The 13,111-nt window shown below is 37.9% G+C and overlaps 3 protein-coding genes across 3 annotated transcripts; all 3 read left to right on the top strand.

Moving 5' to 3' along the window:
- The first annotated feature begins 2,084 nt into the window (after positions 1-2,084).
- LOC111829629 (disease resistance protein RML1A-like) lies at positions 2,085-6,080 on the top strand. Its single transcript, XM_023779294.1, has 5 exons — positions 2,085-2,569; positions 2,676-3,783; positions 3,870-4,187; positions 4,276-5,495; positions 5,580-6,080. The coding sequence occupies exons 1-4, from the start codon at positions 2,106-2,108 to the stop codon at positions 5,470-5,472; spliced, it is 3,087 nt and encodes a 1,028-aa protein (XP_023635062.1). The 5' UTR covers positions 2,085-2,105; the 3' UTR covers positions 5,473-5,495; positions 5,580-6,080.
- A 584-nt stretch (positions 6,081-6,664) lies between these two features.
- LOC17878904 (disease resistance protein RML1A) lies at positions 6,665-7,513 on the top strand. The gene is made up of 2 exons (XM_006284540.2): positions 6,665-7,138; positions 7,222-7,513. The coding sequence occupies exons 1-2, from the start codon at positions 6,669-6,671 to the stop codon at positions 7,301-7,303; spliced, it is 552 nt and encodes a 183-aa protein (XP_006284602.1). The 5' UTR covers positions 6,665-6,668; the 3' UTR covers positions 7,304-7,513.
- Positions 7,514-10,868: 3,355 nt separating this feature from the next.
- Positions 10,869-12,848, top strand: LOC17880305. The gene is made up of 7 exons (XM_006283987.2): positions 10,869-11,102; positions 11,405-11,566; positions 11,635-11,772; positions 11,872-11,993; positions 12,074-12,206; positions 12,291-12,632; positions 12,720-12,848. Exons 1-7 carry the CDS (start codon positions 10,869-10,871, stop codon positions 12,846-12,848), a joined length of 1,260 nt encoding a protein of 419 aa, XP_006284049.2.
- Positions 12,849-13,111: the final 263 nt, after the last annotated feature.

The following is a 13,111-nucleotide window of genomic DNA, read 5'->3' as shown; positions in this document are numbered from 1 at the left end:
GTTCAATAGGGTTTTGAGACAAAATTTAACCTGAAAATGAAGATCCTTTTGATAAAGAATCGATCAATGGAGACTACAAATCTCCGACCTGATCACCAAAGCAAACAATCTCAAATTGGTATTTTGATTAGAAAACATCAACAGTGGCAATTTTACCTGTATAGAGAACGTTGTCACACCACCGGCCGGTCAGTAAAACTTGGAACCACCGGCAGATTCGAAAGAGAAAGGAATCAAAATCGTATCTTTTATATTTTTGGTTTGGCCCTAATAATTCCCAGAATTGTGATTGATCGTTGAAAACATGTCCTTGTTCTTTGGAGTTCCCATATAATAATGTGTTCCCGCGAGTTTGGTTGGTTATACTACTTTTTATTATGTTAATGGTCTTCACGACGTTGCGAAAATATTAATTTTATTTACTCAGCACAAAAAGTATAAAAATGTCAATAATTTATTTCGTATTTATTTATATACTAGGATCGGATTTACAGTAGTGTGAGGGAAAATTGCCGACTTATTTATTTATTTATATGTAAATGACATTATCAAAATGGATTGTTGATGTTGTTGGTAAAAGTTTTAGTATTTTTCTTTTTTTTTTTTTTCTTAAAAAGTACATGTAAAAAATAGTTAGGTGTTAAGGAAAATTAATAAATATATTGTATTATGTAGATTTTTACCTATATAAAGTAACAAATGCAGTGTAATATTTTCACTACTATATGTTTTTGTGAAGGAGTTTAAGAATAAAAATAAGTAGTGGGTTTGTGATCTAATCAGAGCCGCAATGACTGGTGTTGCAGATTTACATGATTACGGAATTATTTTTAGAAACATAAACCTGAATAGTTTTTTTTTTATAATCTCCGAGGAGGAAAAGATTACCACAAAATTTAGAGGTATGAGCATATTATACTAGATCAGGCTTTGAGAATAGAGACGACCGCTGCCTACCGTACATCTGGATACAAGAGTGATGCAAGATAAGAAAGTAATCAAATTTTAAACCTTGACAAAAGCTTCTAATTAAATATCTATATTATTAATTTTTGAACATTTTAAGGATATTTCTAGTTTTATAAGTAATGTTAAAATCTATAATTTGTGTTTGGTTATATAGATAGTAGATATAATTTAATTATAAAGTTGTTTGGATATGGAATACATTGTAAATAATTTGAAAATGAGGATTTATTTCTAAAATATACTTCAAAAATATTAGTATAGATAAGGTAATATGACCAAAAAAAAATTATTGTTAAGGGGAAGGAAATTATTGCAAAACTTGGAGGTTTGAGTATAGGAAAGCTTCGAGAAGTTCCTCTAAGAGATAATGAAAAATCTATTTGGATTTATATTTGATGAACAATTCTATAGTCGTGCAAATCTGCAACATTAACAATTATGTTTATGACTAAACAAGTAAAGGGGACCAGCAATTCTTTTAGTGATCTTTAATGTTTATTCATTGTATTCGAACGACTATTAAACAAACAACTTAGCGAAAAAAAAAATTGTTAAATTAAATTAAAATAACAGTAGTAAATAAATAACTGAAACGAATACAAGATAATTAAAAAAAAAACTAAGTTAATCTGATTTAAAATTAAAATAAAACAAAAGTTATATTATATTAAAATAAATATAATTATTATTTTAAAAATTTAGCCAATTAGTTTCGAATGTATAGTATAGATCCGTATACTTTAATTTTTATCTGAAATTTATATTTTTAGACATCGATTATTACAAAGTTAAAAAGTCAAGAAATCTATATAGCAACTTGAAACGAACAACACAACTACCGATTATATAAATAGCCAAATTCAAACATTTTTTTAAAAGTGTTATTTTTGAACCATATCTGTCAAAATCAACAATTCCCGGAACATATATTGGTTTATGTGAGATACAACGGTCATATTAACCCTTTAGAAAAACAAAAGTTTGGTTATTTCCGGTTTTAAAATTTGTAACCAAACTAACCGAAATCCCAGAGCTTTTTTAGAGTTTAGTTTCTCTACAGTTTACAAAAATACCTTTGAAATTGAAATATCAATTCCGTTGGTAGAATAATATCTTCTTCCATATCTCTCGGCCTCATGGCTTCTTCTTCGTCTCATATGAGGAGATACCATGTCTTTCCAAGCTTTCACGGTCCAGATGTCCGTAAAGGATTTCTCAGTCATTTACACAATCACTTCGCAAGCAAAGGTATCACCACTTTCAACGATCGGGAGATCGAGAGAGGCCATACGATTGGACCTGAGCTCGTGCAAGCTATTAGAGAGTCCAGAGTCTCGATCGTGGTGCTCTCGAAGAGGTACGCTTCTTCCAGCTGGTGTTTAGATGAATTGGTTGAGATCTTGAGGTGCGAACAAGCTTTGGGGCAGATCGTGATGACTATTTTTTACGAAATCGACCCGTCTCATGTTCGGAAACAGAGCTGTGATTTCGGGAGAGACTTCACGAAAACTTGTCAAGGGAAGACTGAGGAAGTGAAGCAGAAATGGATCCAAGCTTTGACTCATGTCTCAAACATAGCTGGAGAACACTCTCTTAATTGGTATGTAAAACGTCTCTGAATGTAACTTTGTGCTTTTTATCGATTTTTTGAAAAAGGCTTCACTTTTTTAGTCTCCTTAACATGGTTTTTTGTCTGCATTTGTTAGGGCTAATGAAGCAGAGATGATTGAAAAGATTTCTATGGATGTTTCAAGTAAACTGAATGCTAGACCGTCTAGAGATTTTGAGGGTATGGTAGGACTTGAAGCTCACTTGAATAAACTGGTCTCTTTGTTATGCCTCGGGTGCCATGATGTGAAAATGATTGGCATTTGGGGTCCTGCAGGAATTGGTAAGACTACTATTGCTAGAGCTTTATTTAGCCGAATTTGTAGCGATTTCCCACTTAGTTGTTTTATGGGGAACCTCAAAGGAAGTTATAAGAGCATAATTGGTGGTGTTGATGAATATGCTTCCAAGTTGTGTTTACAAAGCCAACTTCTGTCCAAGATTTTGAACCAAAGGGATATGAGGGTATATAATTTAGATACAATAAAGGAATGGCTACAAGATCAAAGAGTGCTTATCGTTCTTGATGATGTAGACGATCTTGTGCAATTAGAGGCCTTGGCTCAAGAGCTTTCTTGGTTTGGTTCTGGAAGTCGAATTATCATTACCACTGAAGATAAAAGGATTGTAAAGGCACATGAGATTCATGATATTTACCATGTGGGTTTTCTTTCCAAAGAGGATGCTCTTAAGATCTTTTGTCTATCTGCTTTCAAGAAAAGTTCTCCATGTCGTGGATTTGAAGACGTTTCAAGGAAAGTAGCAAAGGTTTGTGGTAATCTTCCATTAGGCCTTTGTGTTGTGGGTTCATCTTTGCGTGGTGAGACCAAAGACGAGTGGGAACTTCAACTATCTAGTCTAGAAACTAGTCTTGATAGAAAAATTGAGGACGTATTAAAAGTGGGATATGACAAATTACTGAAGAAGCATCAAGGTATATTTCTCCACATAGCTTGCTTCTTCAATAATGAGGATGCTGGTCTTGTGACATCTATGCTCGCTGACAGTAACTTGGATGTCAAAAATGGGTTGAAGATCCTAGCCGATAAAGCTCTTGTCCATATATCTACCGATGGGAAGATAGTGATGCACTATCTACTCCAGAAATTGGGTTGGCAGGAAGTTGTTGAACAGTCTAGCGAGCCAGGAAAACGTCAGTTTCTAGTGGAAGCTGGAGATATTCTCAATGTTCTGGCAAATAGAACAGTAAGTTCTTACGTATATCTTACTTGGCACGTCTTGCTTATCATGAAAATAAACTGATCAACCAATCTTTTTTGGGTACATGTTAGAGTGCTGAATCTGTCATAGGTATATCTTTTGATATGTCCAAGACTGGGGAGTTGTTTATAAGTGCGCGAGCGTTTGAAAAAATGCGTAATCTCCAATTTTTAAGAGTTTGCATGTGTGGTTCCAATGCAAATGTTAACTTGGGTACACTAGAGGAATGTCTACCTCGTTTAGAAGACATGGACTTTCGCTCTCGTCTAAGGTATCTATATTGGAGTTCATACCCAGGAACAAATCTTCTTCCAACATTTCGGTCTGAATTTCTCATCGAGCTCAATATGCCATCAAGCAAACTCGAGAAGCTATGGGGAGGAATACAGGTTGGTATTTGATATTTTTTAATATGTTCCTGATGATTTAGCCATATATATATGATATATCTCATTTGTTGTGGTGTTTGACATGGAGTCCCTTGTGCATCTGAAGAAGGTAAATCTGAACTTTTCTTTTAAGTTGAAAGAGATCCCAAATCTTTCGAAAGCTACAAATCTGGAGACACTGACGCTTATACAATGCATGAGTTTGGTGAAGTTTCCTTGCTCTATCTTGAATCTACACAAATTAAAAACAGTGAGGATGTGGGGTTGCAAAAAGCTACAAGTTTTTCCAACAAACAACAACAACTTAGCATCTGTTGAGACATTCGACACAAACCATTCCTCACGATTGAGAAGTTTTCCAGATATTTCTAGGAACATCAAGAATCTCTGTGTAGGAGGTCCATCAATTGTTGGTCCTTGGTCTCATCCCAAAAGGCTCGTTGGTAGAGACCTCAAGAGATTAACACATGTTCCAGAAAATATAAGGAAGCTAGACTTAAGCGGTAGTGGTATAGAGAGGATTCCAGATTACGTCAACGGTCTCCATTGGCTACAAACTCTTATCATCGAAAACTGTAGAAAACTTGTGTCAGTGGCGGATCTCCCTTTCTCGCTCAAGTCCCTACACGCAGACAATTGTGTTTCACTTGAGAAAGTCGAATTATTTTCAGTCAGGGAACTCATGTTCCGTAACTGTTTGAGGCTCAATGCTGAAGGAAGAAGACAGATCATACACCATTTGAAAGCCAAGTATGTTTGCTTACCGGGTAAAGAACTCCCTGTGGAGTATACTCACAAAGCTACAGGAAACTCCATAACCATCTCCCCAGGGAGTGCTTCATCAAGATTTAAGGCTTGCCTCCTGCTTTTGCCAATCAAGGACAACGCACTTCTTCATGTAACTTGTCATCTAAGAAACAAAGAAGGTGTGGTCGTTAACCAGATAAACTATTTGGCATTGACTTCAGAGCAGCCTCCGCAATTTCAATGGCAGCATCTTTTTATACTTGGTGGTGACTTGTTACCTCAACAAAACGGAAGCCCTGAAGTGGATGTGAATACAAGTGAGATTCTGTTTGAGTTCACCTGCTCAGATAACCACAAGATTATTGAGTGTGGTGTACTGATCTTGAAAGATGGATATGATGACTATTTGGGCTGTGAACCTAAAGCTGTAGGCGACATCTGCCACCGAAATGTTGAGGTGTCTAAAGTTGAGGATGTGGATAGCACTACACACACAGGCTGCTGGAGTTGCTTCAGGAAGCTTGGTCCAAGAAAATAAAAACAAACGCTCCATTCTGATTTGTAAGATTTTTTTGGCTGTTTCATATTTTCCTACAATTTTTCAATAATAGTTTTTTTTTATTCAGTTCACAAACCTGTCAATAGGTACGCAAGTTCCAAGCCAAAACATATATATGTATGCTCCTAAGGTTTCCCACACACTTAGCCTCCTTGAGGAGTACAACAGGTTGAGCCCTTTGAACAACCAAAGCCCATGTCATTCCCTCTGTCTGCAAAATGTTTGATTTACAGGAATAAGACTTGAAAAAGTCGTCAGGGGAAGAGGGAAAAATGAAGACTCTGCGTCACATTTCGATTGTTTGTAGTGCCTCGTTGCAAAGCAAGTGTGAATCATTGACGGTATTTGCTGAAATTGTGTGAAACTGGAGGAATCAAGGAGAGTAATCTTGCATGTCTTTAATCAGATGTGTCAACTCGTTCTCTAGAAGACCATCGGTTTTATATTATTTGGTGGTGACTTGTTTCATCAACATGAGTCTGTTTCGAGTTCACTGACTGTAAGCGACACCATTGTATTAGGGTTAGTCTGTGTGTATGTTACACTGATTATCCAAACCTGTTTGTTCAATGTAATTTAACAAGGAACCACTCTTCTCCACCACAGATGATTTATGAAACTGAGAGTAGTAGCAGCAACCACCAAACCAATAAAAACATTGGCTATAATTCCCATCCGAAATCATCATTCCCAAAAACAAGAATTTATTTTCTTGTGGAAGAAATAAACTCTAGGGTTTGCAAACTTTGCCAAGAAATTTCGGTTCTTGATAATCAAATGGTCAATTCGATATTATACTTTTTTTTTTTTTATAAAACACATGGCCAGTTTACTTCTCAAACCAAATTTGCAAAAATTGGTATGTGGTTGTGAACAGAACCCACTAAGTTGAATCTTTCATGATTCGTCGTCTTCTTCCAACTTGACTCTCTGTTTCACCTCGACGACTATAACCGAAACACTCTTATTGTTGAGTCGTCGCAACTCTCCTTTGAATTTTCTCTTCTATTTTGTATTTTTCAGACATCTCAGTTTCTTCGAAATGTTCTTATCTCTTTTTACGCGTTTTGCTTCAATAAAAAAACCAAAGGAACTCTTGCATTCCCAATCATACTTTCTACTAAAAAGCATTCTAAAAACATTTTCAAGTTTTTAAGAATTGTACGTGATCTCTTATGGCATCTTCTTCTTCTTCGTCTCGCATCAAGAGATACCAAGTCTTTTCGAGCTTCCACGGTCCTGATGTCCGTAAAGGGTTTCTCAGTCATTTACAAAGTCATTTTGCAAGCAAAGGTATCACCACTTTCAGTGATCAGGGGATGGAGAGAGGCCACACGATCGTACCTGAGCTCGTACAAGCTATTAGAGAATCGAGTATCTCCATCGTGGTGCTCTCGAAGAAGTACGCTTCTTCAAGCTGGTGTTTAGATGAACTGGTTGAAATCTTCAAGTGCAAAGAAGATGAGGGAAAGATAGTGATGACTATTTTTTACGAAGTTGATCCCTCCGATGTTCGGAAACAGAGCGGAGACTTTGGGAGCGCTTTTCAGAAAACTTGTCAAGGGAAACCTGAGGAGGTGAAGCTGAGTTGGAGCAAAGCTTTGGCACATGTTGCAAACATAGCTGGGGAACAGTCTCTTAATTGGTATGTCTGAACGAATTAGTGCTTTTTATCATTCTTTTTGTAATTGTATACCGACCAACACCATTTTGTAATGCTTCTGTCAGGGATAATGAAGCAAAGATGATTGAAAATATTGCTACAGATGTTTCAAACAAACTCAACGCTACACCATCAAAGGAATTTTGAGGGGATGGAAGCTCACTTGACAAAACTGGACTCTTTTTATTAGGATATTGTCATGTCCCGTACATGTAACAACTATCTTTATTATATGTGTGTATCTCTTTTAGATTCAACACATGTAACAACTATCTTTAATATATGTGTGTATCTCTTTTAGATTCAACTATATCTTGTAAACATGTTTACATACTTTGGCCTTGAGGTCTTCATCAATAAGAGCGACAAACACTAAAACCTTACGTCTAGTTTGTTAAGATCGACAGACCAAACTCGCCGGTTTGCTTTCATCTATCCGATTTTGTACCAAAAGACAACTCTCAAAATCCTCATTTTGTTCTGTGGATCTATGTTTATATCCTGCAACTGCTTCAAATGCAGTGAGTAGTGGGAACAGAGAACAAAGAGCAAGAGAGGCACTTGGAACCATGGGAGCTTCAGTCTTCAGCTGATGGATCTTGTATGCTACTCTTTTGACTTTATTGGTTTGGTGGTCAAATTTGTGGGACTTAATGAGTGAAAAACATGTTTTCGAGTGATTGTGCTTTGCTTCACAAGATATGAGATATTTGTGGTGATTTCCTTGTGCAAGTTCTTGGTCTCTTGCTCGAGTTTGATACAAATGGATATGTATTTGTGGATACAAATGTATTACTTTCAAATGTACTTGGCTTTGGTTATAATCGGCACCTTGCATGGGCTCGTTTTCTTACCTGTAACTCTGTAAGTTAAACTGGACGAATCTGGTGATCAGGCTTGAACACCCAAGACGATATCTTCTCTATTCACTATGATTGATTCTTGATTGCACTCATTGTAGATTCCAGCATCGACACTTGGACATCTAGGAGCAGCAGCTGAGAGACGAACCTTCTTCTTCCTCCCTACTGAGTAAACTCCATATAGTCTCGCTTTCTTGGAGTCTTAAATCATACTTTGTGACATTACTCTTATTGCTCACATATTCTGACTCTTACACAAATGTATCGAAATTATCCAGCCAATGGCTCAAAGCATTGTTGGGTAGTTTCTTTCTTAACTAGAGTTATGCGTATATTATGCTAAATCCTATCATTTACTATCTATTCTAAAGATAGAATCTTAAATATTTACAGGGTCAAATGATCACCGTCTAGGACTCTAGGTACTTGAGACTGAATTTGCTTATCATTATGCTACTGGGAAGATAGAGTAAGTGCGGCTCCTGCAACACATCCTACAGCGGCTGCTGCAGCTGCTAAAACCATAGCGGTAATGGGTGTTATTCGGAGGCTGCCATTTCCACAGGAGAGTCTCCTCAAGATTAGTTTGCAGGACTTGCCAGCTTCTTTGTAAAGAAAACAATTGGATACTCCTTCAGTTATGGCTATTTCGTTCTACAGACATAGCAGGTAAGGTCAGAGAAAAAAATATGGGTGGAATTAGTTATAGCTTAGACGAGTTTCAGAGAGGCATTACCTTCATCCTGAAGTTATATATAGTATGCTTGAAAGCGAGAGTATCACTTGGTGAAGATGATAGTTTGAGGGAATGATCCTTCCATTCATGTACAAGCTTTTTAAGAAGAGCAACACTAGCTTCTATATTCTCCTTATATAGAATATCCCAGTGCTTAAAGCAATCAACGTTTTTGGTCACACAACAGGCAGAGATTGCTATAGCTTCCTTGGCTAGAACAGGATTTCCTGTAACAACAATAATCAATTACAACTCTATTTGGCGAACAGGGAGAGGGAAGCAGAAAACTCAAGGTATCAAGGTTTTTGTTTATTACCAACACCTTCTCCAGCTAATCTCAATGAAAACGTGAGTATCTGTTTCATTGTGTTGCTTCCTCTTGCACTCTCTGGTGCAAGGGCTACTTCCTTCAACAAGGGATAAATTGCCTCAAACCTCTTTGTTGCCTGTGTGCACCATGTTTTGTGATCAGAAAAGACAATTGCATCATGGTTTTGTTTTGTTTATATAAATTCCAACACTACTATTTACCTCTACTCTGGAGGATGAAGCAGGAAATGTATGTTGTAACAAGATCATAAATGAAGAAGGTGGAATTAGCCGCTCTCCCTCCCTAACAGCTTCATTTACAAGTATGGTCCGGGCCTCTGGATTTGACAAAATCCTAAATGCATAAACAAAATCAGATGGTTGTTACATAATGATAGATATACAGCAGAGGACGGAGACCACAAGAGAAACTTGACTCACATCTCAACAAATTGCAGGATGAGATCCATTGCCTGAGGGCTGTAGCACTTGTTATTACCGACTAGTGGGAGCAAGTTACGCGCCCATGAATACAAGCCAGCAGATAAATCACCTTGGGAGGCTTGTCACCATTTATAAAGTTGGAAAGTTTAGCAAAACACAAAATTCAACACTCTCCATAGTCCTAATTCATAAAATAAAATGAGATTAACCTGAGCCATCATCCAAATAATAACCGGAACCTTGTCCTCGCCTTGATACGTAGGTCTCTCCCTCAGCTTTGGCAAAACAGTAGTCAAAGCATCAGGTTTACTACGCAACACCATCGCTAATGCAACAAATGTTCCCACCTACAAGTACATTGGAGTCAGTCAAACAAAGGTAACTAAAAACACCATTCAATCACACACAAAATTGATGTATATTCCAAAATTACCTTAGATTTGTTAGAATTAAGTTGTTCAACTTTGACAACTCCAGGCCATTCAGTGAGAATGAGATCAGACGCCCACAGTACAAAGGCACGTAGTGTAGTCTCCAATGGAAGTTTGTTGATAAAATCAATTGATGTTTCGTAAACAAGTGTAGAAATTTGAGATAAAGGAACCTATTTTTATTAAGAAGAAGCAAGATATCAGCTTCAAGAATCTAGACTTGAGATGCACGAAAGCGTATAAGAAAATATTTCTAAAAAGCTCACGTCGATCAGTGTGGATAAAGGAGTCTCCTCGAACATCTTGACCCATTGGAATGAGACTTGGGAAAGTTTATCACCAAAGTAATCGACTAATATCAATATCTGCTTCTCCGGGATAGGCCAATGCTTGTCCTATTAACAAACAAACAATGATTATCGAATTGAACAAGCCGAACTTCACATCGCATGTACTTACCAATACTTCTCGGAGGTAAGCCGTAAGATCTGAGGGAACGATCTTCGCCGCTGCTTTGGACAGAGACACTATCGCCTTTTTGGTTTCCTCCGCCGCCGCACCAACACCGTTCGATTCATCTCCGACATCAGTTTCCTCCGCCACAACTTCGTGACAAGACACTGATAATACCTCCTTCGCCTCCATTAGGTTTTCTCGATTGCCTTTTCTTTTTCCCTCCCCTTTTGGCTTTTGTAACTTGAATCATAAACCAGAAAATTAATTAATTTTTTGAATTTCTCTAAAAGGCTGAGTTTATTAAAGATCCACATAACACAGCCCAATAAAGGCCCAATACATGTTCTTTTAAAAGGACACGTGGAGTCATCATGTTGCAAGAGAAGCATTGAAACGTTCTGTCAAGGACTCTGCTCCGGTGAACGTAATCGACGTCGGGATAAGAGCAAACATCGATTTTTGACTATCGACAGATGGGGAGGAGAAAAACAAAGGACAATCGAGAAAACCTAAGTGATCCGATCAAATCGAATCCGAAGGCGGAGGAGGTATTATCAGTGTCTTGTCCCGAAGCTGTGGCGGAGGAAACTGATGTGGGAGATGTTAGTACGGCGGCGGAGGAAACCGAAAAAGCGATAGCGTCTCTGGCCGAAGCGGCGGCGAAGATCGTTCCGTCAGATCTTGCGGCTTACCTCGCCAAAGAAGAGGTTTATGCTCGATACATTCGGTTTAATCGATAAACCACAAAATCAAATTTCAAAATTTTTTCCTTTTGTTTGTATCAGGATGTGCCGGAGCTGGGCTTATGGAGCTTTTACTTTTACCTAGAGAGCGCATTTCCTCAAATATCATCACAATGGTTGAACGTCTTCTATGAAGTTCCTTCTTCCGATGTGAGCAATTTTCTTTTACAGTCTTTGTGAGATTATTTTCAAATCTTACTTGAAAGAACAAGTCTATGAAGAAGCTTGCTTGATGATATCTTATCTTGCTTGCTAATAAACAACAGCATGTTCCTTTATCTCATATTCCTCAATCTGTCTACGAAACATCAGGCGTGTGGATCAAGCAACTTCAAACTACTAAACACCCTACTTTCATTATGTGGGCGCTTGATCGAGTTCTCACTGATTGGACAGCACATGCACAAGATACCTGTTTCAAATCTCAGGTAATATTGTGTGATTAAATGGTGTATTCAAGTTACCTTTGTTTGTCTTACTGTTTTTGTACTTGTAGGTGGCATCATTTGTTGCATTAGCGATTGTGGTGCGTAGTAAACCTGATGCTTTGACTTCTATTTTGCCGATGCTGAGGGAGAGACCTCGGTATCAAGGCGAGGACAAGCTTCCGGTTCTAGTTTGGACGATGGCTCAGGTTACTGTCAATGTTACTCTTTTTTCTGAACTAGGAGTACCACGAGTGTCTGAAGTTTGTGTTTTTGTTAATTATTTTCAACTTTATAAATGGTGGCAGGCCTTCAAAGATGATTTATCTGCTGGCTTGTATTCATGGGCGCATAACTTGTTACCACTAGTCGATAATAACAAGGGCTACAGCCCTCAGTCAGTGGATCTCATCCTGCGATATGTTGAGATGTGAGTCCAGTTTTTTACTTGTGATCCGCCTCCTCTGCTGTATGTAACAACCATCTGATCTTGTTTTTCTTTTAATTCAGCATTTTGTCGAAGCCAGATTCTCGGACCATACTTTTAAATGCTGCTTTTAGGGAGAAAAATCCGCTGATTCCACCTTCTGCATTTAGGATCTTGGTGCGGCTTACATTCCCTGCTTCATTCGCTAGAGTAGAGGTAAGGAGTAGTATTGGGATTTATATAAACAAAACAAAACCTTGATGCGACTGTCGATTCTGATCACAAGCATGGTGCACACAGGCAACAGAGAGGTTTGGGACTATTTACCCCTTGTTAAAGGAAGTAGCCTTTGCACCAGGAAGCAACACAGTGAAACAGATATTCACTTTTGCCTTGAAACTATCTGGAGAAGGTGTAGATACAGGAAATCCGTTTCTAGCCAAGGAAGCTACAGCAATTGCTATCAGCTGTGTGACCATAAACGTTGATTGCTTTAAGCAATGGGATATTCTTTACAAAAAAAATATAGGAGCTAGTGTTACTCTTCTTAAAAAGCTTGTAGACGGATGGATGGATCATTCCCTCAAACTACCGAGTAATACTCTCACTGTCAATGATACCATACATAACTTCAGGATAAAGGTAATGCCTTTCTTATAGCTCTTCTAAGCTATAACTAATTTCACTTGTATCTTCATATCTGACCTCACCTGCTATGTATGCCTGTAGAACCAAAAAGCCATCACTGAAGGAGTATCCGATTGTTTTCTTTACAAAGAAGCTGACAAGTCCTGCAAACTGAGCTTGAGGAGACTCTCCCGTGGAAGTGGTGGCCTCCAAATAGTTATTTGGTGGTGACTTGTTTCATCAACCAGTGACCATGAGCAAGGGGTTATGTTTCGAGTTCACTTACTGTGACAATGAGAACAAGACTATTGAATACAAGAAACACCATTGTATTAGTATTGGTTATTGTCTTGTGTATATCCAAACCTGTTTGGTTTCGATGTAATTTAACAAGGAACCATTGTTCTCCTCCATCGATGGTTTATTCATAAGCATTGCAACTCTGTGATAACTTTTCCTTTACTATGCAACTGAGAGTAGTAGCAGCAACCACC

This window comes from Capsella rubella, unplaced genomic scaffold (assembly GCF_000375325.1).
Source record: "Capsella rubella cultivar Monte Gargano unplaced genomic scaffold, Caprub1_0 scaffold_7, whole genome shotgun sequence".
In the NCBI taxonomy this organism is placed as follows: Eukaryota; Viridiplantae; Streptophyta; class Magnoliopsida; order Brassicales; family Brassicaceae; genus Capsella; species Capsella rubella.
This window is presented reverse-complemented; position numbering and strand designations above follow the sequence as displayed.